This window comes from Ranitomeya imitator, chromosome 5 (assembly GCF_032444005.1).
Source record: "Ranitomeya imitator isolate aRanImi1 chromosome 5, aRanImi1.pri, whole genome shotgun sequence".
In the NCBI taxonomy this organism is placed as follows: domain Eukaryota; kingdom Metazoa; phylum Chordata; class Amphibia; order Anura; family Dendrobatidae; genus Ranitomeya; species Ranitomeya imitator.
The window spans coordinates 106,458,429-106,484,631 of NC_091286.1; the positions used below are offsets into that span (position 1 = coordinate 106,458,429).

At 45.9% G+C, this 26,203-nt stretch overlaps 1 protein-coding gene across 2 annotated transcripts in view; it reads left to right on the forward strand.

Moving 5' to 3' along the window:
- Positions 1-545: 545 nt before the first annotated feature.
- Positions 546-26,203, forward strand: part of MTR (5-methyltetrahydrofolate-homocysteine methyltransferase) — a 121,247-nt gene continuing 95,589 nt past the window's right edge. The window contains exons 1-4 of one of the 2 annotated variants that reach the window (XR_011321919.1): positions 546-728; positions 10,257-10,471; positions 10,783-10,872; positions 24,009-24,078. Coding sequence is in view for 1 of the 2 variants with exons in the window: in XM_069769010.1 (XP_069625111.1) it covers positions 695-728; positions 10,257-10,471; positions 10,783-10,872; positions 24,009-24,078 (409 nt within the window). In the remaining variant the exon portion in view is untranslated. The remainder of the gene's footprint in view (positions 729-10,256; positions 10,472-10,782; positions 10,873-24,008; positions 24,079-26,203) is intronic. The other variant, XM_069769010.1, reaches the window with a different exon arrangement.

Sequence of the window (26,203 nt, forward strand, 5' to 3'; positions counted from 1 at the left end):
AAGTGACCCTTAGACAATTATAGAGTAGATTATTTTCAGTAACAGCGTGGTCACCTGCTGAGGCTCTCCTCTACTATTAGGGGGCGTCATCGAGTTGTAATCAAGGACACCTGGTTAGGGGCCCACTCAGAAGCTTCGCACCTCCTGGACCAAACCCCAGCTAGTAGCGACGCCTCTGGTTGGAAGCTTTCATTCACAGAAATGCCACATAAGGGTTTGGGGTCTGTTTTCGTTTTGGGTGGGGTGTTATTTTCCCCGTGCCTCAGGTTGGCACATACACTGCTTCCTATAAGTTGGCACTACTTTGCCTGCAGTGCATTGTGTCCTCCTGGGCAGAGGCAGCTGGGGCACAGGGCGCTTTCCTGCCTCCATGACCTGTTATGTATTTAGTGTGATTATATATACTGTGACTGAGGAGCTGAACTCCATGACCCCGATATTCTCCCTCCTCACTGACTAGCACTTGTCCCTTTCGGGTCAGTACAGGAGGCTGAGGAGTCTCATTGCCAGCTCGCTACGAGGCGGCCCCCTGAGCATGCGCAGTAAGCTCCAGAGTCCACAGGAACGGAAGCAGCAGGGTACTTCTACAGACGCAGATACCGGAGCCGGGACTCCTGGTCAGGACACGCTTCTCCGGTGTGTCCATTCGGTGCTGAGACAGGCGCCGCCATTCCTGCTTCAGCTTACTAGAGCCATGACGCCCACCATCCAGCACCCCGGCCCTGCAGGTAATGGCGGTGGTGTGCGGGTGCTGTCCCGGCGGAGCGCACATGTAGCTGTGACTGCACGGGGTCCTGGGGGAAGGTCCAGTGAGACAAGGCTGAGATGTACGAACGTCAGTGCGAGAGGAAAACTAGAGTAATCTGACAGGTGCTGAGCCTGAAATCACTGCAGGGTCCTATATTATTATTATTACCATATACGGTACGCTGGGTCCCCTATATATCACACGCGGGGTCCTGTGTATGGTAATAATAATAATATGGTAAGCTGGGTCTCCTATATATGACACGCGGGGTCCTGTATGTCGTACGCTGGGTCCCCTATATATGACACGCGGGGTCCTGTATATGGTACGCTGGGTATCCTATATATGACACGCGGGGTCCTGTATATGGTACGCTGGGTCTCCTATATATGACACGCGGGGTCCTGTATATGGTACGCTGGGTCTCCTATATATGACACGCCGGGTCCTGTATATGGTACGCTGGGTCCCCTATATATGACACGCGGGGTCCTGTATATGGTACGCTGGGTCTCCTATATATGACACGCCGGGTCCTGTATATGGTACGCTGGGTCTCCTATATATGACATGCAGGGTCCTGTATGTCGTACGCTGGGTCTCCTATATATGACACGCGGGGTCCTGTATATGGTACGCTGGGTATCCTATATATGACACGCGGGGTCCTGTATATGGTACGCTGGGTCTCCTATATATGACACGCGGGGTCCTGTATATGGTAAGCTGGGTCTCCTATATATGACACGCGGGGTCCTGTGTATGGTACGCTGGGTCTCCTATATATGACACGCGGGGTCCTGTGTATGGTACGCTGGGTCTCCTATATATGACACGCGGGGTCCTGTATGTCGTACGCTGGGTCTCCTATATATGACATGCAGGGTCCTGTATGTCGTACGCTGGGTCTCCTATATATGACACGCGGGGTCCTGTATATGGTACGCTGGGTCTCCTATATATGACACGCGGGGTCCTGTATATGGTACGCTGGGTCTCCTATATATGACACGCGGGGTCCTGTATATGGTAAGCTGGGTCTCCTATATATGACACGCGGGGTCCTGTGTATGGTACGCTGGGTCTCCTATATATGACACGCGGGGTCCTGTGTATGGTACGCTGGGTCTCCTATATATGACACGCGGGGTCCTGTATGTCGTACGCTGGGTCTCCTATATATGACATGCAGGGTCCTGTATGTCGTACGCTGGGTCTCCTATGTATGACACGCGGGGTCCTGTGTATGGTACGCTGGGTATCCTATATATGACACGCGGGGTCCTGTGTATGGTACGCTGGGTATCCTATATATGACACGCGGGGTCCTGTATATGGTACGCTGGGTCTCCTATATATGACACGCGGGGTCCTGTGTATGGTACGCTGGGTCTTCTATATATGACACGCGGGGTCCTGTGTATGGTACGCTGGGTCTCCTATACATGACACGCGGGGTCCTGTGTATGGCACGCGGGGTCCTGTGTATGGCACGCGGGGTCCCCCATTTATGGCACGCGGGGTCCCCCATTTATGGCACGCGGGGTCCCCCATTTATGGCACGCTGGGCTCTGTATATGGCGTGTAGGTTCTTATGTATATGGTATGTTGGGTCCTGTATATGGCATGCAGGGTCCTCTATATATGGTGCGCAGGGTCTTGTATCTAGCGTGCAGGGTGCCCTGTTTATAACGTGCAGGGTACTGTGTATATGGTAAGCAGGTTCCTATATATAGTTTGCAGGATCCCGTGTATATAGCGTGCAGGGTCCACTATATATGGCTGGCAGGGTCCTTTATATAACGTGCTGGGTCCACTACACTGTGTTCCAAATTATTATGCAAATTGGATTTAAGTTTCATAAAGATTTAATTGTTTTGTTTTTCAAATAAACTCATGGATGGTATTGTGTGTCAGGGCTCAATGAATCACTGAAATCAATCTTAAACACATGTGATAATTAGTTTTCTCCAGTCACCTTCCACGACAGCGGTACTGGAGGATGTCTCCCCGCCCTAATGGGGGACAGGAAACACAAAGAGGTTAAATACCCTCCCCTTCCTGCCACCTCCAGTGTTTTTCCTGTTCCCTATGGGGCATGAAGAGGTCCTGCGGTAGTGCTGCCGTGGCCGGCGATCGGAGCACTCGAGATCTTACCTAGCCGGGCAGCCTGGGTCGGGATGTTCCTCCTCCCTGCGGCGCTGCTCCCGTCTCCCCACTTGGTGTGGACTCGGGACCCTTCCTCCGCTCCTCCCGCGCTCCTTCGGGAGTAAAGCGGAGCGGTATGGTGCGGCCGGGGTCCCCGCGCGGCTCCCCGGCATTCCTCCTCTCCTGCATGGCCGGAAACGGTGGACGCGCGAACCGGAAGTACCCGAACTTCCGGTTCACGGCATGTGCGTTCCAGCGGTGGAACGCACGCGCGTCGGAAAGCAATTCTGATGGGGCATGGCGGTTCTCTCCCCTATGCCTGGGACCGGGAGGAGGAGCACACGATTGGACGCAGCTTCCACGGTATTTAACCCTGGAAGTCACCTCCAGGTAAGGCCCCCTGTCTGACTGACTGGACTTCAGTACTGACTGACCATGGAGGGTGACAGTTCTATCTCTGCTTCTGCCGAGCCCTGCGTCCTCCCTCCTACCGTGAGTAGTGGGTTAAGGTCCCCTTATCCCTGTATTCCTTAGGGTGCTATATACTTAGTCCTCCTTCTCTCTTTTTTAGGGAGACAACCCTTCCCTTCGAGGATGCTTCCCAACTCAGAGACTCTATGGATCGCAAGATGGAGAGCTTGCTAAGGAAATCCTGGGAGACTTCCACCAATCTCCTTAAAACAAATATTGCGTCCACCTGCGTGGCTAGATCCCTATTTCGTTGGCTCCGCACACTTGAAGACCACCTTACCCAGGGAACATCTAGGGAAGTAATCTTAGATTCCCTCCCGCTTCTCCAGAAAGCTACAGGCTTCCTAGCCGATGCTTCGGCAGAGTCCGTTAGAGTAGCTGCCAAATCTGCAGTTCTCTCTAATTCAGCCAGAAGAGCTCTATGGCTAAAGTCTTGGAGTGGGGACATAACGTCCAAAACAAAGCTCTGTGCCATTCCCTTTCAGGGCCGCTATCTGTTCGGGCAGGCCCTAGACGATATTCTGGAAAAAGCAACGGACAAGAAGAAAGCACTTCCGGAACAGAGGAATCCGAAGAAACGTTTTTTTCGTCCCTCAAAAGAACAACCCTTCCAGCGAGAGTTCAAAGGGAAGGGCAAATCAGGACGCTGGAGCTATCCTAAAGGGGGGAAAGGTAGGAACATCCTGGTTCACCAGTCCCAGCAGACCCCGGGTAAGCAGTGACTACGCCCAGGGCGTTGGGGGTCGTCTCTCGAGCTTCATCAACCAGTGGAGTTCCATTTCGTCGAACCAATGGGTACTCGACACTATTCAGAATGGACTAAAATTAGAGTTCGAGAGCCCTCCCCCTCATCACATAAGGATAACCTCATTGCAGAGTCTCAGCCCTCAGGGCGCATTCCTTTGCGGACTTCAAGAGTTACTCCAGGAAGGAGTAATTTCCCCAGTACCTCAACAAGAAAGAGGCAGAGGACACTATTCCCACCTGTTTCTGATCAAGAAACCTTCGGGAAAACACTGAATAATAATCAACTTGAAACCCCTGAATCGAGTAATAACCTACAGGAGGTTCAAGATGGAGTCGGTCAAAACAGCGATCCCTCTGATAGGACAGGACTGGGCGATGGCTACAGTGGATCTGAGGGACGCTTATTACCACGTCCCAATCCATCCAGAATTCCGGAAGTACCTAAGATTCGCAATATCTCAGGAGCAAGGGATAGTACACTACCAGTTTAACTCCCTTCCCTTCGGAATCGCCTCAGCTCCCAGGGTCTTTACAAAGATCATGACAGAAGCCATTATATTCATCCGTCTTCAGGGGATCCGCATAGTACCCTATCTAGACGATCTACTCATTGTCGCTCCTTCAGTTTCCCGCCTCAGGGCGGACTTATCAAAATCTCTAGAAATACTAAAGTCGTTGGGGTGGATCCCGAATCTAGAGAAATCGGACCTACTTCCCTCCAGGAGGAAGAAGTTCCTAGGGGTCCTTCTGGACTCGGAGTTGAGGAAATCCTTTCTGCCCAGAGAACGTCAACTCGATCTGGTACAGAAGATAACAGCATTCAGAACCCTGAAGACTCCAACTCTACGACAATCCATGTCTATTCTGGGATCTCTAACATCTCGTATCCAGATGGTATCTTGGGCCCAAGCCCACACGAGAGTCCTCCAAACCCATGTCCTATCATCTTGGGACGGACAGCAGAGTTCTCTTTCCAAAAGGATTTCCCTCCCCAATCATGTCAGGACATCCCTGACATGGTGGCTACGGCTGCGGAACCTCCAACGGGGGGTCAGTTGGGACCAGATCCCGCTAAAGACACTCACTTCGGACGCCAGTCAAAGGGGATGGGGTGCTATAGTCGATGGAACCCATTTCCAGGGCACCTGGGCTCCAGACATCAGAGCAAGCTCTTCGAACTTCAGAGAACTGAAGGCAGTGGAAGAGGCGTTAAAAGCCGCATCCTTTATTGTTCAGGGACACCATGTCAGGATATATTCCGACAATATGACCACGGTAGCATACCTTCGTCATCAGGGAGGCACAAGATTCAAGAAATTAAAAACCTTAGCCTCAAACATTTTTTTCTGGGCAGAGAGGCACCTCCTCTCTATTTCGGCAGTTCACCTGAAAGGGTCAGCCAATACCCAGGCGGATTTCCTGAGCAGAAAGGATGTACATCCAGGGGAATGGTGTCTGGACCAGGAGGTCTTCCTCTCCCTGATTTCCAGATGGGGGATTCCGGAAGTGGACCTTTTTGCCAACAGTCAGAATGCCAAACTGCAAACTTATTTCTCCCTGAATATGGCAGACAGAGCACTGGGCATGGATGCGTTCTCTCACCCGTGGAGGTTCAACCTCGTCTATGCTTTTCCTCCGATTCCATTGCTGTCAAAAACTCTACAGAAGATTCGATCGGAGCGAGTTACGGCGATTCTAATCGCGCCAACATGGCCGGGGAGAAGTTGGTACAGCGCCATGTTAGACATGGCTCAAGAAGGTCCAGTATATCTACCCCAGAAGGAGAATCTTCTTCATCAAGGACCTTTGCTGCATCCAAACCTTCACAGGTTAAATCTTTCAGCATGGCTTCTGAGGCCGAAATACTAAAGGCAAGAGGCCTCTCGGATGAAGTAATTCATACTCTCCAAAGCAGTAGAAAACCCGTGACGAATGCCGTTTATGCCAAGATATGGAAGAAGTTTTCCTCATGGTATCTTCCAGATATTCCAGACCCATTTCATCCTAATATTGCCAAGATTCTGGACTTCTTGCAAAAAGGTCTAGAGTTGGGTCTTAGGCCCAATACCTTGAAAGTACAAATTTCAGCACTTAGCTCCTATTTTGACCAAGAACTAACCAAACATCGGTGGATCAGGCGTTTTATAACTTCAGCAAGTAGAATCCGTCCCAGAGTTCTCAACCATACTCCTCCTTGGGACCTTAATTTGGTCCTTAATAGTCTAACTCTGGACCCTTTCGAACCTTTATCTCAATCTTCATTAAAGGTTCTTACCCTGAAAACGGTCTTTTTAGTGGCTATTACCTCTGCCAGACGGATAGAACTACATGCCCTATCCATACAAGAACCTTACTTGAGGGTAACATCGGATAGTATAATCCTTCGTCTAGACCCTACCTTCTTGCCTAAAGTAACATCAGACTTTCATAGAGGTCAGGACATAGTGTTGCCCTCATTCTACCCGGGTCCTTCTAATGTGAGAGAAGAGTCCTTCCACACTCTGGATGTCCGCAGAGTGGTTCTATATTATCTTTCACAAACAGAGAGTTGGAGGATTGATCAAAATCTCTTCATTCAACTCTCCGGAAAGAACAAAGGATGAATGGCGACAAAAAATACTATCGCCAACTGGATTAAACAAGCCATATCTCTGGCATACTCATCCCAGAATCTATCACCTCCTCCATCACTGAAGGCCCATTCTACACGGTCGGTGTCAACATCATGGGCAGAGAGAGGTGATGCTTCTACGGAGCAGATTTGCAGAGCTGCCACCTGGTCATCAGTACATACGTTCACCAGGCACTACAGGCTTGATTTCAACCGGGATTTTACTTTCGGCAGAACAGTTCTGCAGGCGGTTGTCCCCCCCTAGAAATAATTTGTTGGTACTACTCCAGTACCGCTGTCGTGGAAGGTGACTGGAGAAAATAGAATTATTCTTACCGTTAATTCTGTTTCTAGGAACCTTCCACGACAGCACTAATTTCCCTCCCTATCTGATAATTTTATTGGATGATTCCTGCACTTAAGTGGTAACTATACATACTACTGTGTCCAGAAAAAACACTGGAGGTGGCAGGAAGGGGAGGGTATTTAACCTCTTTGTGTTTCCTGTCCCCCATTAGGGCGGGGAGACATCCTCCAGTACCGCTGTCGTGGAAGGTTCCTAGAAACCGAATTAACGGTAAGAATAATTCTATTTTCCAGGTGATTCTAATTAAAGGAAAACTACTTCAAAATGATGTTCCACATTATTAAGCAGGCCACAGTTTTTAAGTAACATGGGAAAGAAAAAGGATCTCTCTGCTGCTGAAAAGCATCAACTAGTGCAATGCCTTGGTCAAGGGATGAAAACATGAGATATTTCCCGAAAACGTAAGCTGATCATCGTACTGTTAAGAGATTTGTGGCTGAATCTGAGCACAGATGTGTTTGTGGTGATAAAGGCAGAATGAGGAAGGTTTCTGCCAGGCAAGTTCATCGGATTAAGAGACCAGTTGCTAAAAAGCCATTACAAACCAGCAAACAGATATTTGAAGCTGCTGGTGCCTCTGAATTCCCTCGAATCTCAAGGTGTAGGATCTTTCAAAGGCTTGCTTTGGTTCATAAATCTACTATTCGGCCACCCCTGAATAGTGTTCACAAGCAAAACGGTTGCAGTGGGCCCAGACATACATGGAGACTAATTTTCAAACAATCTTGTTTACTGAAAAGTGTCGAGCAACCCTGGATGGTCCAGATGGATGGAGTAGTGGATGGTTGGTGTATGGCCACAATGTCCCAACAAGGCTGCGACGTCAGCAAGGAGGTGGAAGAGACACATTTTGGGCCAGAATCACGGGGAAACAGCTAGTAGGACGCTTTAAGGTTCCTGAAGGTGTGAAAATGACCTCTGCAAAGTATTTAGAGTTTCTGACTGACAACTTTCTTCTATGGTCTAAAAAGCAGAAACATGCCTTCAGGAGCAAAATCATCTTCATGCATGACAATGCACCATCTCATGCTGCAAAGAATACCTCTGAGTCATTGGCTGCTATGGGCATAAAAGGAGATAAACTCATGGTGTGGCCACCATCTTCCCCTGACCTCAACCGTACAGAGAACCTTTGGAGTATCATCAAGCAAAAGATCTGAGGGTGGGAGGCAATTCACATCAAAACAGCAGCTCTGGGAGGCTATTCTGACTTCATGCAAAGAAATGCAAGAAGAAACTCTCCAAAAACTCACAAGTTCAATGGATGCAAGAATTGTGAATGTGATTTCAAAGAAGGGTTCCTATGTTAACATGTAACTTGGCCTGTTAGGATGTTTTGGAGTTAAATAGCTTTTTTGTTCAGTGAATGTGACCTCCTAGTGCTGCAAATTCCACAAATGAGCATTTTCAGTTCTTTAAAACAGATCAAATGTTTAGAAATTCTACTGTGCCTAATAATTTGGAACAGTGCATTTTGAGTTTTTATTAATTTTGGAGATTATACTGTTATGATTGAGAGGTTTCTTCAATAAAATTCGATGTATAATCTAACGGGTGATGACTTTTATTAGACTGACTGTCATTTGCACCGACCATTTAGGAAAATCTGCGAAAAATATAATTTGCATAATAATTTGGAGCACAGTGTATATATGGCACGATGTCCACTGTATATGGCGTGCAGGGTCCACTGTATATGGCGTGCAGGGTCCACTGTATATGGCGTGCAGGGTCTACTGTGTATGACGTGCAGGGTCCACTGTATATGGCGTGCAGGGTCCACTGTATATGGCGTGCAGGGTCCACTGTATATGGCGTGCAGGGTCCACTGTATATGGCGTGCAGGGTCCACTGTATATGGCGTACAGGGTCCACTGTATATGGCGTGCAGGGTCCACTGTATATGGCGTGCAGGGTCCACTGTATATGGCGTGCAGGGTCCACTGTATATGGCGTGCAGGGTCCACTGTATATGGCGTGCAGGGTCCACTGTATATGGCGTGCAGGGTCCACTGTATATGGCGTGCAGGGTCCACTGTATATGGCGTGCAGGGTCCACTGTATATGGCGTGCAGGGTCCACTGTATATGGCGTGCAGGGTCCACTGTATATGGCGTGCAGGGTCCACTGTATATGGCGTGCAGGGTCCTGTGTATGACGTGCAGGGTCCTGTATATGGCGTGCAGGGTCCACTGTATATGGCGTGCAGGGTCCTGTGTATGACGTGCAGGGTCCTTTATATAACGCGCACACAGGGTAATTGCCAAGTCACTTTACTCTCTGAGCCTTGGATGAGGGGCGTGCACTGCTGTATGCACTTCACCACAAATCCTACTCTGTTCCCTACTGGAATAAGATTTATGGCATAGTGAACTCTGTCGCACCTCATGAATTTGTCCCACCCAAGCTTCACCTTCATTGATAGTTGGATTAAAATGGCGTGAGAACTCCAAAAGTCGCAGATTTTAGCCCAATCCTAAGTTGCTGCAAAATAGTGACTTTTTCAAAGCTTTTTACACCAGAATTCCCTACACCTGTCAATAATCTAGAGCGAGGTGGGGGAGTGGGTTCTTCAAACTTTTCTCTGAATGTTTGGGAGAATAACATACCTGGCTGCTGACTCCAGTGCTGCCGCTGGCCGACTTCTCCCCACACTTGTCACTCAATTAGAGCAAGACGGGGAGTGAATAAGTGAGAGGATCATCTGATCATCTTGGCACAACGAGCGGCGCTGTTTATTTAATTCACATTCATTACTAAAACCACATTGTGCTGCCGGCTTACTGGTTTAGAGTTCCTCCCTCTAGCGAAAAAAATATTTATGCTTAAATGGAATAACCATTTAAGCACATTTTTATTTTGTCTTGCTAAACCCGTTTAGACACATTTTTAGAACCTTTATAATGGGCAGAATACCCGCATAATATTACATGCAATGAATTATAGATCCAGAAAAGTCATCAATATGGAAAGTGATCTAGAATCACAGGATATTAATAAATAACTGACTTTAGAAAGCAGATTTTATTGCTTCAGTCCTCCGTATACTTGTTGACATAATTCCCAGGAAGGATTCTCACTGTTGTTGGTCATGCTTATCTATATGTTTTGTTGCAAGATATGAAAAGAATTCTGTTTGTAAATTGTGCCTAAATATTTTTCAGCTGTCACTCAAGTCAGCACTCATGAAGAACTGGAATCAATCCTTCGGGAGCGGATCATGGTCTTGGATGGAGGGATGGGCACCATGATCCAGCAGCATACTCTGTCAGAAGAGTCCTTCAGGGGGCAGGAGTTTGTAGACCACTGTAAATCTTTAAAAGGCAACAATGATCTTTTAAGCATCACTCAGCCGGACATAATCTACGAAATTCACAAGGTATTTCTGTATCTCTGTAAGAGTGCTTTAACACTGCGTTCAGGCACCTGTCCAGTGGCTCCTTGTCCGCCTTCAGTAGGCATATATGCCCAAAAATGATCAGTGTACGTTCACTCCGTCTGCATCATTATAGTCTATGGCATTGTTGATGCACACACAAGAATCCATATTTGTGGGCTTTCAGATGTAAGCCCCCGATGAAGCCACTGGATGGGTGCTTTAACGCAGAGTGAAAGCACCCTTAGAATTTCACCTAAAAAATAAATAGTCATCAGCTATCTACAGGTTTCTTACCAAAGTGTCTTTTGTAGGAGTACTTACACTGTGGAGCAGATATCGTGGAAACGAACACATTCAGCAGTACGAGTATCGCACAGGCAGACTATGGCCTTGAGCATATGGTAAGATTCCTTCTTATCTCTGTGAATATGTGCTCGTGTCACAGCTGGAGTCACATTTCTGTCCCTGATGTACATTCTGTACATTGTTACTGGAAAACAATTATTCATCTTAGAAATAATTATCACAGGCAAATATTTAACACTTCATGGGATATTATTGACAATTTAGTTCTGCAAATAATACCCAGTTGCATTATTATAGGCAAGTGTGCATTCACACTGTATGTAGAGGGTATTATATTGTAGAATTTAATGATGTATACATCTTATCTATGCCATAATATAGGCATGAGATTTTTCCAATGCACTGACATTTAAAAAGGTTTCCAGTTGTTATGGTTTCGCTAGAAATGGGCGAACTCGAACAGTAAAGTTTGGCATCCGTACCGAACACCTGCTGTGTTACTATTCGGGTCTGGCCCCCTGAACACCGGGTGTTTTGTCGCGCTGCCATATGCATGACAGCGTGGCAAACACTGCTTCTGATCGGTGGTAAAATCATCACCGCCGGTCAGACAGCCGCGGTTCCCACAGTCAAATGACAGCGGGAGCGTGCAGCTGTTATCAGAGTTATAAAGTTTACCTCCGGTCATTTGTGTTGGCTGGAGGGACTACTGCTCCCATCAGCTGTCGCCTGCTGCCATTAATAACAGTGAGAGCATTAGCTCTCATCAGCCAGTGCCTGCACTGTAAATAAATAATAATAATAAAAAAAAACCCGGCGTGGGTTCCCCTGTGTTTTTGATAACCTGCCAGGCAAAACTCAGCTGGGGTGTGCAACCCTAAGCTGTCTGCTTCAGTAAGGCTGGTTATTAAGAATAGAGGGTCCCCACGCCATATATTTTAATTATTACATTTTTAGCAACCAGCCAAGCTAAAGTAGACGACTGGGGACTGGTATTCTCAGGCTGGTAAGGGCCATGGATATTGGGCCCCTAGCCTAAAAATAGCAGCCCACAGCCACCCAGAAAAGGCGCATCTCTTCCCACTTGCCTTGTAGCGGTGGCCAGTGGGGTTCATATTTGTGGGGTTTATGTCCCCTTTGTATTGTATTAGGTGACATCAAGTTCATTGGCCCAGCTGGGAACGCAGTCTCAGTGACCGGCAGTAACCTCTGACGTCACCTCTAGTCACTGAGGCTGCACTCGCAGCAGCTCATTCATCAGTGTTTCTCAGCCTGGACATTTGCATCTTGGCACAGTCCAGGTTTAAAACGGTTTATCCCCCAGACATGGATTATGGCGTGGGACAGAACAACGGACAGGTGAAGGATATTGTTATGAGACGAGGGATTCAATGGAATGGGTAATAGGTGAGTATAACTGTCTGTTATTTTTAAATAAAATTAGACGTGTGTTTTTTGTTTTATTTCAAATAAAAGACTTTATTTGGGCTGTGTCTTTATTTACCATATATCTATAGGATTAGTAATGGAGGGGCATTTTGTAGACACCTCTCCATTACTAAACTGTGGGATTGATGTTACCTGACAATACAAAGGTGACATCAACCCCACAAATATGAATAGACTGGGAAAGCGCCAGAATTGGCGCATCTAATTGATGCGCCTTTTCTGGGTGTCTGCGGGCTGCAATTTTTAGGCTGGGGGGGGGGGGAAGGGGGTTTATATCCGCAGCCCCTTACCAGCCTGAGAATTCCAGCCCCCAGCTGTGAGTTTTGCCTGGCTGGTTATGAATGATACAGGGGAACCCATGCATTTTTTTTAAATTATTTATTTACAGCGCAGGTGCCGGCTGCTGAATACTTCCATCAGCCGCTCCTGCTCTCACTGTTATTGGAGGCAGTAGTCCCATCAGCTGACATCACTGACCAGAGGTAAACTTTATACCTCTGATCACAGCTGCGCGCTCACGCAGTCTTTTGACACCATGAGAACAAGAAAATGGGAAATGAGCTATAGCTTGCCCTATATACTGGGAACTTTTCTGGCACATATGGCAAACAAACACAACTAATGCAGTCTAAAAGCACTGTCAAGTTTGCTTCAAGCTTTCTCTGACATGTCACTGAGGCACGAAAGATGTTTAACCCTTTTGACATATGACGTATATATTCCGTGCCTTTGATGCAGACTCCTTTCCCTGCACATGGCAGCAGATTTAACAGCCATGGGTGAAAGGGTTCTCCACTCGCTGCTGTTAACTTGTTAAATCCCATTTGCTGACGGGTGCGCGGCATTCCTTGCTCCCATCGGTGTGCCCGTGACGTGATCGCGTGGTGCCGATTTGTTGTCTTGATAACTGGGGGTCTGCTGATGACCCTGGTGCCCGTCATTACGATCCTCCTCCATGAGCTGGTGTTCAGAGGAGATTGTGATATCTGCTATACCTAGCAGTGCATCACAGTGTTGCACAAGTAATTGGGTGATCACAGTTTGAAGTCCCCTAAAGGAACTATTAAATATAGTTTAAAAAAAAAAGTTTTTAAATTCTAAAAAAGCAAAATCACAAGTTCAAATCGCCCCCCCTTTTGTCCCATTGAAAATAAAGCAAAAATAAAAAACACCCATTTGGTATCGCTACTTTCGGAAATGTCCGATCTATCAAAATATAATATAATCTGATCGATAAACGATGTAACGACAAAATATTACAAATGCCACAAATACGTTTGTTTAGTCGCTGCCACATTGCAATAAAATGGAATGAGCGATGACCAAAACATCATAACTACCTCCAAATGGAATCTTTAAAAACATCTGCTCAGGGCGCAAAAAAATAAACGCTCACACAGCCCCAGATCCTGAAAAATGGAGACACAACGGGCCTTGGAAAATGGCGACAAAAGGTAAAAAATTGTTTCCAGGTCGTCTTTCCTGACAGCACCACCAAGCGGTTGCCCTTCATATCCTTGATGGGGTCAGGAGCACAAAAGAGGTTAAATAGCCCCTCCCCACCTCCACCCTTCAGTGTTTTTCCTGTCCCTATCAGGCCGGCGTCACACTTGCGAGTTTTACGGACGTAAGAGCGCAGAATCTACGTCCGTAAAACTCGCAAAAAATACGGCACAATTATTCTCTATGCCCCTGCTCCTATTTGCCGTATTTTACTGATCAGTATTATACGGCTTTCTACGGCCGTACAAAATCGCAGCATGCTGCGTTTGTCACCGTACTGCGCAAGAAATACGCCAATGAAAGTCTATGGAAGCGTGAAAAATACGGATTACACACGGACAAGCAGTGTGACTTGCGAGAAATACGCAGCGCTGTTAGAGAGAAAAGCCGGCAATTCAGTGCGGTGTACAGTAAAATCACACTGACAGCTTACAGTCCAATAGGTAGAATAAATGTGTACACATAGAATAGGTATATATATATATATATATATATATATATATGTCAGTGAGACACATATATGTATATATATTAATATTTATTCCAGCGCTATACAGCTTGAAAGCCGGTAATTCCAATACCGGCTTTTTCTTTCTCCTTCCTAAAACCCGACATGATTTGAGACATGGTTTACATACAGTAAACCATGTCTTCTCTCCATTTTTTTTGCAGATTCCACACTACTAATGTCAGTAGTGTGTATCTGCAAAATTTGGCCGTTCTAGCTCTTAAAATAAAGGGTTAAATGGCGGAAAAAATTGGCGTGGGCTCCCGCGCAATTTTCTCCGCCAGAGTAGTAAAGCCAGTGACTGAGGGCAGATATTAATAGCCTGGAGAGGGTCCACGGTTATTGGCCCCCCCTGGCTAAAAATATCTGCCCCCAGCCACCCCAGAAAAGGCACATCTGGAAGATGCGCCTATTCTGGCACTTGGCCACTCTCTTCCCATTCCCGTGTAGCGGTGGGATATGGGGTAATGAAGGGTTAATGCCACCTTGCTATTGTAAGGTGACATTAAGCCAGATTAATAATGGAGAGGCGTCAATTATGACACCTATCCATTATTAATCCAATTGTAGTGAAGGGTTAAATAAAACACAAACACACTATTTAAAATTATTTTAATGAAATAAAAACAATGGTTGTTGCAGTATTTTATTCAACGCCCAATCCAGTCACTGAAGACCCTCGTTCTGTGAGTAAAAAAACATAATAAACCAACAATATACTTACCCTCCGCAGATCTGTAACGTCCAACGATGTAAATCCTTCTGAAGGGGTTAAAACATTTTGCAGCAAGGAGCTGTGCTAATGCAGGCTGCTCCTCGCTGCAAAACCCCAGGGAATGAGGCTAAAAATAGATCAATGATCTATATTTAGCTTTATTTGCGGTGAGGCGCCCTCTGCTGGCTGTTCATAGATCGTGGGAAATTACCTAGAAAGCCAGGGAGCTTTCATAATTGACGCCTCTCCATTATTAATCTGGCTTAATGTCACCTTACAATAGCAAGGTGGCATTAACCCTTCATTACCCCATATCCCACCGCTACACGGGAATGGGAAGAGAGTGGCCAAGTGCCAGAATAGGCGCATCTTACAGATGTGCCTGTTCTGGGGTGGCTGGGGGCAGATATTTTTAGCCAGGGGGGGGCCAATAACCGTGGACCCTCTCCAGGCTATTAATATCTGCCCTCAGTCACTGGCTTTACTACTCTGGCGGAGAAAATTGCGCGGGAGCCCACGCCAATTTTTTCGGCCATTTAACCCTTTATTTTAAGAGCTAGAACGGCCAAATTTTGCAGATACACACTACTGACATTAGTAGTGTGGAATCTGCAAAAAAAATGGAGAGAAGACATGGTTTACTGTATGTAAACCATGTCTCAAATCATGTCGGGTTTTAGGAAGGAGAAAGAAAAAGCCGGTAATTGAATTACCGGCTTTCAAGCTGTATAGCGCTGGAAAAAATATTAATATATATACATATGTGTCTCACTGACATATATATATATATATATACAGTATATATATATTTTCTTTTCTTTTTGGGACACATGGATCACTTCTATAGCGGTATGTTGGTTTTGCTAGCCTGCGAGAAAACCACGCAGTACGGATGCCATACGGATTACATACGGAGGATGCCATGCGCAAAAAACGCTGACACACCCTGCCTACGGAGGAGCTACGGACCACTTTTTTCGGGACTTTTCAGCGTATTACGGCCGTAATATACGGACCGTATTGTTTTACGCTGTGTGTGACGCCGGCCTCAGGGAGAGACGCAGGAGAGTGTTCTCCAGAAGAGAACGGATTTACCTGATGCCGGAGTCAGGTTTCGGTAGAGCAGGCGCTCCCGAGAGCGGTCTTTTCCTCCTGGAGAGAGCTCTGGGCCGCGGGAGTCTCGTTGGAAGGACTCCCCAGATCGCAGGATACCGACGGAGGTACCTCACGTGATAAGATAGAGCTGTGTGCTCCCGTCAGCTGCCTCATCCCTTCACAAAGGAGCTCTGAGGCAGCGGCTGCTGCAGCGGTGTCCGAAATATGTTGGCGGAACAGGAATCCGGGACATGATGGCGCCAGGACCAGGTTCCCAGGCTGGTCAGCATGCGTTCCAGATGACGCATGCGCAGTACAGCTGGGGACCTGCAATCACCGTAGATGCCAGCAGCTGAGCTCGGAATGAGGACGAATCGGATGTCTTGAAGTTGGGTAAGACTGACTATTTAATGACGGACAGCTGACAGCAAACCTGACTTAGTAAGATGGAGGGTGCTAGTCGTCCAGACGTCCAGTCCTTAGAGCTGCCCACGGATCATGTGAGTAAACGTGGTGGGGAAGTACCTAGTGGGACTTTAGATCCTTTAGCTACAGGGCCTTCTTTTACATTTTTAGGACAAGGACATCCCCAAGCCGTCTGCCACTAAGAAGAAGGCTGTCAGATGTCAGTTATGTGCCGCCAAGCTCCCAGATGGTTATAACAAGAAGTTATGAAGTGTGCATTGCTAAATTACTCAAAGACAAACAAGCTTCGTTATTAACTAACATTAAAACCATGATTAGAGACGAAGTCAGGCTGCAGTATCAACATTGGTGCCACCCTAATCCCCTCACCCTAAGAGGCCCAGATGGGATATGGAATTAAGTTCGGAAGAAGGAGAGGTATCAGGATATTCCGACCTGAACTCGGGTGAAGGTGGCAATTCCTCGGCTGTATTTCCAGAGGAACGCAAAAGATACCTGTTCTCGTCCGAAAACACGGATGTGCTCCTAAAAGCAGTTAGGAGTACTATGAAAATAGAGGACTCCACTGAACCACTATCGGTTCAGGACAAAATGGTCAGGGGCCTGAGAACCCGCAGAAATATAGTATTTCCAGTTAACAACCATATAACAGTGATGATACTGGAAGAATGGGAAGATGTGGGTAAAAAGCTAGTAGTCCTGAGGGACTTCAAGTACCGTCTTCCCTTTGATCCGGAAGAAACTAAAGTCTGGGAATCCGTTCCAAAGATTGATATTCCTGTAGCTAAAGTCTCAAGGAAAACATATTCCTTCTGAAGACTCATCTGGGTTAAAAGACCCGATGGATAAAAGTTCGGAAGATCGCCTTAAAAAAGCCTGGGAGTTGTCAGCTGCCATTATGAAAACAAACATAGCGGCCAGCTCTTTAACAAGATCCATGAGTGTCTGGGTAGATGAGCTGGAAGGTCACATTAAAGACTGGACTCCCAGGGAAGAAATTCTGAAGTCTCTCAGTACTGAACATGGAGACTGATTTCATGGCGGATGCTTCAGCGGAGACAGTGCGTTTTGCTGCCAGAAATAACGCACTGTCAAATGTGGCAAGATGGGCCTTGTGGCTAAGATCTTGGACGGGAGATACTCAATCGAAAAACAAACTGTGTTCAATTCCGTTCTCAGGATCTCATGTATTCGGTCCTGTCCTAGGTGAGCTGCTCGACAAAGCATCCGACAAGAAAAAAGGCTTTCCCGAAGAGAAGCCAAAGAAGACGCCATTCTTTCGGAAAACTCGCTCCCACCCGAGGCAGGACTACAAAGGGAAAGGGAAGTCTGGCAGATGGAGCTACTCTAAAGGTGGCAGGGGAAGAGGTTCCTTTCGAGACCAATCATCAGGACCCACCAGACAATGACGCCAACAATATAGGAGGAAGACTACAGTACTTCCTAGAGGGATGGCAGAATATTACTCAGAATCAGTGGATTCTACAGACAGTCGCACAGGGGTACAGGATAGCATTTACTCACCTACCCCCCAAAAGGTTCTGTTTAACGTGTACCGAGTCCTCAGCAGTTCATCAAAGACTGTTAACAGACATAAAGGAGCTCTTAGAGCTGCAAGTCATAGTTCCGGTACCCCATCACCAGCGATTTCATGGACATTACTCCAGCCTATTCTCCATAAAAAAAAAACCAAGTGGAGAATACCGTACAATAATAAACTTAAGACCATTAAATCAATGGGTGGCTTACAAACGCTTCAAGATGGAATCTCTCTGATCAATCATACCTTTAATAAAAAAAGAACTCAGTAATGTGCACGCTAGATCTCAAACATGCATACTATCATGTGCCCATCCATCCCTCACACCAAAGATTCCTTAGGTTTGCAATAAGGAGCCACAAGAAGATACTTAATTTCCAGTTCCAGTGTCTACCATTCGGTCTTGCCTCTGCCCCAAGAATATTCACAAAACTCATGATGGAGGTCATGGCTCACGTAAGCGAAAAAGAAGTTCTCATCGCTCCATACCTGGACGATCTGTTGTTGATAGCAGATTCATCTCATCAGAGGGAAGAATCTTTAAAAATGACCATATCACTCCTGAAGAGTCTAGGGTGGATAATAAATTCAAAAAAGTGAAGTCTCAAACCAGAAAGACAGAAAATATTTCTGGGAGTACTACTAGATTCCGAACGGGAATACTCCTTCCTACCAGACCATAAACAACGGACAATCAAACAAGAATTTCAAACATTAAGGAAACGCAAATACATTTCCATCAGGAAAGCCATGAGGATTCTAGGTCTGATGACCTCATGTATTCCCAGTGTACAGTTTCACTCCAAAACTCAACGGGAAGTCCTTTCGGTATGGAATGGAAAGAAAGATTCATTAGACAACAAGATGTTGTTACCCAGCGAGGTAAAGCAGTCCCTCTCATGGTGGGTCAACATAGAAAACCTCAAAAAAGGGAGACCTTGGAGAGTATCTCCATGCATAAATATAACCACCGATGCAAGCTTAAGCGGCTGGGGAGCTCACATAGAAGGGCGTTACCTTCAGGAAACATGGCCCACATTGGTATGCAACAGTTCCTCCAATTACAGGGAACTCAGAGCAGTTTGGGAAGCACTAAAAAGGTGCCAAGAGGAGATGCAGGGGCGTCACATCAGAATCTTCTCAGACAACTCGACCATGGTATCCTTTCTTCTTCATCAGGGAGGTCCGAGACACCGTCACCTCCAGAGACTAGCAGAATCCACATTCTCTTGGGCAGAATGCACTGTGAAGTCCATCACGGCAGTACATCTAAAAGGTTCAGAGAACCAGATAGCGGACTTTCTCAGCAGAGAAAAGGTGCAACCCTCGGAGTGGTCTCTAAACGGAAAAGTCTTTGTTCAGCTAACTCAGCAATGGGGCACTCCACAAATAGACTTATTTACCTCAAACGAAAATACAAAGACAAAATAATTCTTTTCATTAAATCCAAGAGACAATCCAACTGGCATAGACGCCTTGGCTCAACACTGGGACAAGGAACTTGCATTCCCTCCACTCGCTTTAATTCCCACAGTTCTGAGGAAGATTCAGGAAAGTCTGGCAGCGGTAATGCTAATAGTGCCATATTGGCCAAAGAGGAGCTGGTTTCCCCTGCTGAAGTGGATGGCGTTGGAAGAACCATTTCTACTACCACTAAGGTGGGACCTTCTGACGCAAGGACCGCTGGTCCATCAAAATCTAGACATGCTACAACATTCAGCGTGGATCTTGAAAAGGAGATCCTAAGATCAAAAGGACTATCGGATTCGGTTATCTCAACCGTGCTAAAAAGCAGGAAGCCAGTGACCTCGGCTATATACCTAAAAATCTGGAAATTTTGCACACAGAGCAAAACTCCAATATTTGTTTTCCAAGTACCAGATATTCCTCAGATCTTAAATTTCCTTCAAGCAGGCTTCGATATGGGGTTGAGGCCTAGTATGCTCAGCTTTAAGTGCCTTTTATGACTGTCCACTAGCTGATCACCCAAGGGTAGTGAGGTTCATAAAAGCTACGCAACATATCAGACCAACAATACGTAGTTCAGTACCCCCCTAGAACCTCAGCTTGGTACTAAACAAATTACGGAAAGCTCCATACGAGTCGCTAGATCAGGCAGCCCTAAAGTCTGTAACATTCAAAACTGTCTTCCTAGTCGCAATAACGTCGGCAAGGCGAATAGGCGAGATCCAAGCCCTGTCCATAACAGATCCATACTTAAAAATACAAGATGATTGCATTATTCTAAAATTGGATTCTACGTTTCTCCCAAAAGTAGTGACAGACTTTCACAGAAACCAGGAAATTATATTGCCTACGTTCTGCCAGTACTACAACAATGACAAAGAACGTTCTCTCCATTCCCTGCATGTTAAAAGAACAGTATTGCAATATCTAAAACTTACAGACGGCTGGAGAATTGACTCAGACCTCTTTATCCAGATGTCTGGGAAGAATAGAGGCAAAAAAGCCTCAAAGGCTACTCTAGCTAGATGGATTAAATCTACCATTTGCGCTGCATATATTTCAGCTGGTGAATCTCCTCCAGAACACTTAAAGGCTCACTCACTGAGAGCTGTATCTGCTTCATGGCAGAGAGTGCGGGTGCATCCATGGACCAAATTTGCCGGGCGGCAACTTGGTCTAGCTCAAATACCTTTTGCAAACACTACAAGCTGGACATTCTGTTAAATCAACAGACTGTCTTTGGGAGGAAAGTCCTCCAAGCTGTAATCTTGCCCTGAATAGGAGTTATTTGGTATTTCTCCTGGTGGTGCTGTCAGGAGGGACCACCTGGAAACTAGGAATTAGTCCTACCGGTAATGGTATTTCCAGGAGTCCATCATGACAGCACCCATTATTTACCCTCCCTTGAGTTCTTGTCTGATGTGTGATATGAACATGTATAGAGAGGAAGTTCAATAAAATTGCGTTGTATCCATCCTGGTGTGGTACTTTGTAAAATCAGTGAAGGGTGGAGGTGGGGAGGGGCTATTTAACCTCTTCTGTGTTCCTGTCCCTATCAAGGATATGAAGGGCAACCTCCTGGTGGTGCTGTCATGACGGACTCCTTGGAAATACCATTACCAGTAGGACTTATTCCTAGTTTCATACCCTTAGTGACATGGAGAATCATATTGCCAGGTCAGTTTTACTATATAATGAGCATGGTTAATAAAAAAACAACAAAACAAAAATGTGGAATTGCACTGTTTTTGCAATTTCACCCCACTTGGAATTTTTTTCCAGTTTTCCAGTACACTCTGTGGTAAAATCAATGGTGCCATTTAAAAGTACAACTCGTCCCGCAAAAATAAACCCTCATATTCTATATTGATGGAAAAACGAAAAAGTTTTGCTCTTGGAAGAAGGGGAGGAAAGAAAATAAAATGTCCTGGGGGTGAAGGGGTTGAAGTTACACATTACCTTTAACAATAATGTTATTTTTTTTTGTTAGTTTTTTTATGTAATCTGAGGAAAACATGAAGTAGAAGCTGGGACACAGATTTCAGGCATGTCAACGATGTGCTGTTGTTTCCATACAATGAATGTTTTATCCCCAGGAGATTATCACTGCTCCAGTCAGCCCTGGTCTGACCACATCCCTTCCTTGATGAGCAGCTCACTATCTATGCACAATGTACATAGAGAAGCCTGGTGCATGCAGCATTAGCTTTCTAAGCTCTGCTACATTTAAAAACTGTTTCACAAACGCTGCACCCAATAAACAGATACATAGTTGGAATCTATTCCTTCATTATTCTGATGAGGTCGACAAAACCTGGTGACAGATTCCCTTTAAATGTGGACATTGTGAAAAGGTTTACACATGGCATCTAACCTTACCTTACAGGGGTTGTCTGGTGAAGATACATTCATGTATGCACAGGATAGGGGGCACCTTTAGGTTGGGGGTCTGATTTCTGGACCCTCCACCGATTGACAGAACATGACACTTTTATCCCCCTTTAGAATTAAGCAGCAGTGTGTGTGTGCTCTACCATCGCTCCATTCATTCTCCATGGGGTTACATGATATGTCGCTCATCAGTCCAAAAGAATGAAAAGGTGCATCATGGGTCATGTGTACTGTCACTCCATAGTGATGGGAATAAGAGCTCCGTTCTGCCATTGGGGGCCCAGCACATAGACCCTAACCGATCTATAAGTTAGCGCCGACTCTGTGGCCAAGGTGATAAATCAGTTGTCCAGTGAAAATAAAGTAACTGGCGATTCCATATTTTGATCACCACTTGGTCCCCATACACATTAGATTAAAGTCAGCTGAACCTGTCAATATCGACAGGTTTGACTGACCGTCTAAGAATTGGGCCACTGGGCGACTGATGTCCCGGGAGATGTCCATTATACCAGTCTGATTTTGTTCTACCGATCGCATTGTTCATGTTGGGTGACGTGTCAGCCCGGATGGTATACACCCCCGAGTACTGCAGGAATTAAGTACAGTCATTGATAGACCATTATTTTTAATCTTTAAAGAGTCCATGGTCTGTACCACAGGACTGGCGTATAGCAAATGTGGTGCCAATATTCAAAAAGGGGACAAAAACTGAACTCGGAAATCGGTCATGTGCCTTCTCATAGAGAACACAGGAGCGCTCGGCTAAGCCAGTACTGTGTATGGGAGTGTCGGCTGAGAGGACTGTGCAGAGTATAAGGACCCTTGTATTCACAGTGCCTTTACTGTAGCTTCAGCTGGACCGCACCCAAGGCAAATCTCCGAATTCTCAGGAACTCTCCTTTTATGTGACATCTCGTCCTTCCTTCTATTCTTCTTAAGTCAGTGCTCAATTCAGCTTACAGCAAATGGACATTTTGTTTCAGCCAATACAGGTGCAGACAGCACTTACAGCCATGTCTGACGAGTGGCACACCCCACGGCTGCAGTCTGTAAACCCAGACTGACAATAAGGGTATGTGCACACGTTGCGGATTTCCTGCGGATTCACAGCGTTTTTTGCTGTGCAGAAACACTGCAGATCCACAAGTGATTTACAGTACAATGTAAATCAATGTGAAAAAAAAACCGCTCTGCTAACGCTGTGGATTAAAAGAAGTTGCATGTCACTTCTTTTTTGTGGATCTGCAGCGTTTTTGTACCCATTCCATTATAGAAATCCGCAGGTGTAAAAAAACGCAGTAAATCCGCAAAAAAATCCGCAGCAAATCCACACCAAAAACGCACAAAATCCGCACGAAAAAAAACGAAAATCCGCACCTGCGTTTTCTGCCAAGAGATGCAGACTCCGCACCAAAAATTCCTAAGCCTAATCTGCAACGTGTGCACATAGCCTAAGTTATGAAGTTTAGATTAAACAGATTACAAACAAGTGTGACCTTGATTAGCGAATAGAATCTACTTACCAATTACATTTGAGTAGTTGGTTCCCGAAGGCCATGGCCCCATGGTGATAATGCATGCCCAATTATAGTTCATTCTTACTTATTCATCATGTCGAACTGAGGCGCCTGCAAATTTGTGATTGATAAATCCACAATGTTATTTTGTGATGACCTGATAAATAGCGGCGATGACTCCTGATATCGTTCTGTGATTGCAGGATACAATACTCAAAGCATAGAAAATCATTGCGGAGCACAGATCTTACATTGTTACACTGGTGATCTCAAAAGATAAAGCATTCCTAGCACTACAATGTATTTTACAGGTTAATTTCTGAGAACACCGCAAAGCTTCTTGCCTTCGATCGCATGGGTGGCTCAGTCCTTAGCACTGCAGCCTTGCAGCGCTGGAGTCCTGGGTTCAAATCCCATCAAGGACGACAACTGCAAGGAGTTTGTATGTTCTCCCCTTTTTTGTGTGGGTTTCTTCCGGGTTCCGGGAATTTAGATTGTGAGCCCCATTCGAGACGAGCATGAAAGCGCTGCGGAATATGTTAGCGCTATATAAAAATAAAGATTATTATTTTATTGTACATAACTCAGGACATAACTGATGTCTTTATATTTTCCAGGCCTACCGAATGAACAAGGTCTCTGCAGAGTTAGCTAGAAGAGCAGCAGATGATGTGACGCATGAAACAGGTGTGGATTTGAGTCATGCATTACTTAAGTTCTATCCAAAAGAACCATAAAAATAGTTGGTCAGCCACTAACATAAGGCTTGGACTTCTCCGACCCTTTCATAGGTTAGCCCTCATCCTGTGCTATGTTAGGGTATTCTGAAAGTGCACATTACAGTGTTATTTCTCATCTTTTCTAATAGTTGTTTAAGCTTTCAGCTTGGGATTCAATGAATCATCATGCATTTTTATTTAAGTATATTCTCCTGATTTATTGGCTAAACCAAATCATTTGTGATGTAACACAGATCCATGGGTTATGTGCAGTAAATCATATAAAAAAAATAGAGGGAGAATACCCATAATGGACCAATCAGAATAGAGGACGTGGGAGAGCAGATCCCAACGTGCGTTTCGCACTGTTGCTTCCTGGGGGGGGGGCGTGAGATCATGCAGCTGCTGCAGTGGGAAGCCGGATGTCCGACACATTCAGATTCCCCATAGAGAAGTCAGAGATGCTTTATCACCATCTATTCTCTACCTTCCTCAACTGCATCAGGAGGGGGGCAAAATGGCACAGTCCTGAACTGGGTAAAGGGGAAAAGGGGTTAAGGTACCGTCACATTTAGCGACGCTGCAGCGATCTAGACAACGATCCCGATCGCTGCAGCGTCGCTGTGTGGTCGCTGGAGAGCTGTCACACAGACAGCTCTCCAGCGACCAACGATGCTGGTCCCCGGGTAACCAGGGTAAACATCAGGTTACTAAGCGCAGGGCCGCGCTTAGTAACCCGATGTTTACCCTGGTTACCAGCGTAAACGTAAAAAAACAAACAAACACTACATACTTACATTCCGGTGTCTGTCCCCCGGCGCTGTGCTTCTCTGCATTGAATGTGAGAACCAGCCGTAAAGCAGAGCGGTGACGTCACCGCTGTGCTCTGCTTTCCGGCTGGCCGGCGCTCACAGTGCAGAGAAGCACAGCGCTGGAGGACAGACACCGGAATGTAAGTATGTAGTGTTTTTTTCTTTTTTACGTTTACGCTGGTAACCAGGGTAAACATGGGTTACTAAGCGCGGCCCTGCGCTTAGTAACCCGATGTTTACCCTGGTTACCAGTGAAGACATCGCTGAATCGACGTCACACACGCCGATTCAGCGATGTCTGCAGGAGTCCATCAACAAAATAAAGTTCTGGACTTTCTGCTCCGACCAACGATGGCACAGCAGGATCCTGATCGCTGCTGTCAAACTGAACGATATCGCTAGCCAGGATGCTGCAACGTCACGAATCGCAAGCGATATCGTTCAGTGTGAAGGTACCTTAAGTCAGTAAATATATTTAGACGTAAGCACAACTGTGAACTGGTGCACAATTAGGTTCCCAAACCGTGCTTGACTAGTAGAATAAACATGGCACACAGGAAATTGCATAAGTTTTATTTTAATATGATCCACGTGCTGTAGTAAAAATTAGACATACAAACGTTTCGGTCAGGCTACTTTCACACATCAGTTTTTTGCCGTCAGGCAGAATCCAGCGAATTTGAAAAAAAAAAACGGATCCGGCAAAAGTACATAAAAACGTTTTTCCTGTCCGGCGAAAAAAGGGCTGGTGATGGACTCTGCGAAAAACGTATGAAACGTGAGGTGAAATGATCGAATCCGGCGACAAAAACAAATCATGCATTTTCCATTTTGGTCTCTCGATCGATCGATCCAGCAAAAAAACGGATCCATCGCATCAGTTTTTCACAATTTGCGCTGGATCTGTGTTTTTTTTTTTTTTTTTTCAAAATTCGCCGGATTGTGCCTGATGGCAAAAAACGGATGTGTGAAAGTAGCCTAAATCAGACCTTCCTCAGTGAACCGACTGCAAATAGAAAATAGGTACTGTATGTGGTATAGACACTGTTATCCGGTATCTATGCAGGCTATTTAAACTGGTAATGAATCGCCTATAACTGTATCAAAAGGAAAATACCTCATCATGCTGTGATGAGTGGGGGCAGCGACGCGGTGTCCGCTGCTGCTCGTATGATACAGTCAGTTCACTGAGGAAGGTCTGATTGACCGAAACGTTTGTATGTAAATCTTTACAAGAACACGTGGATCATATTAAAATACAACTTATGCAATTTCCTGTGT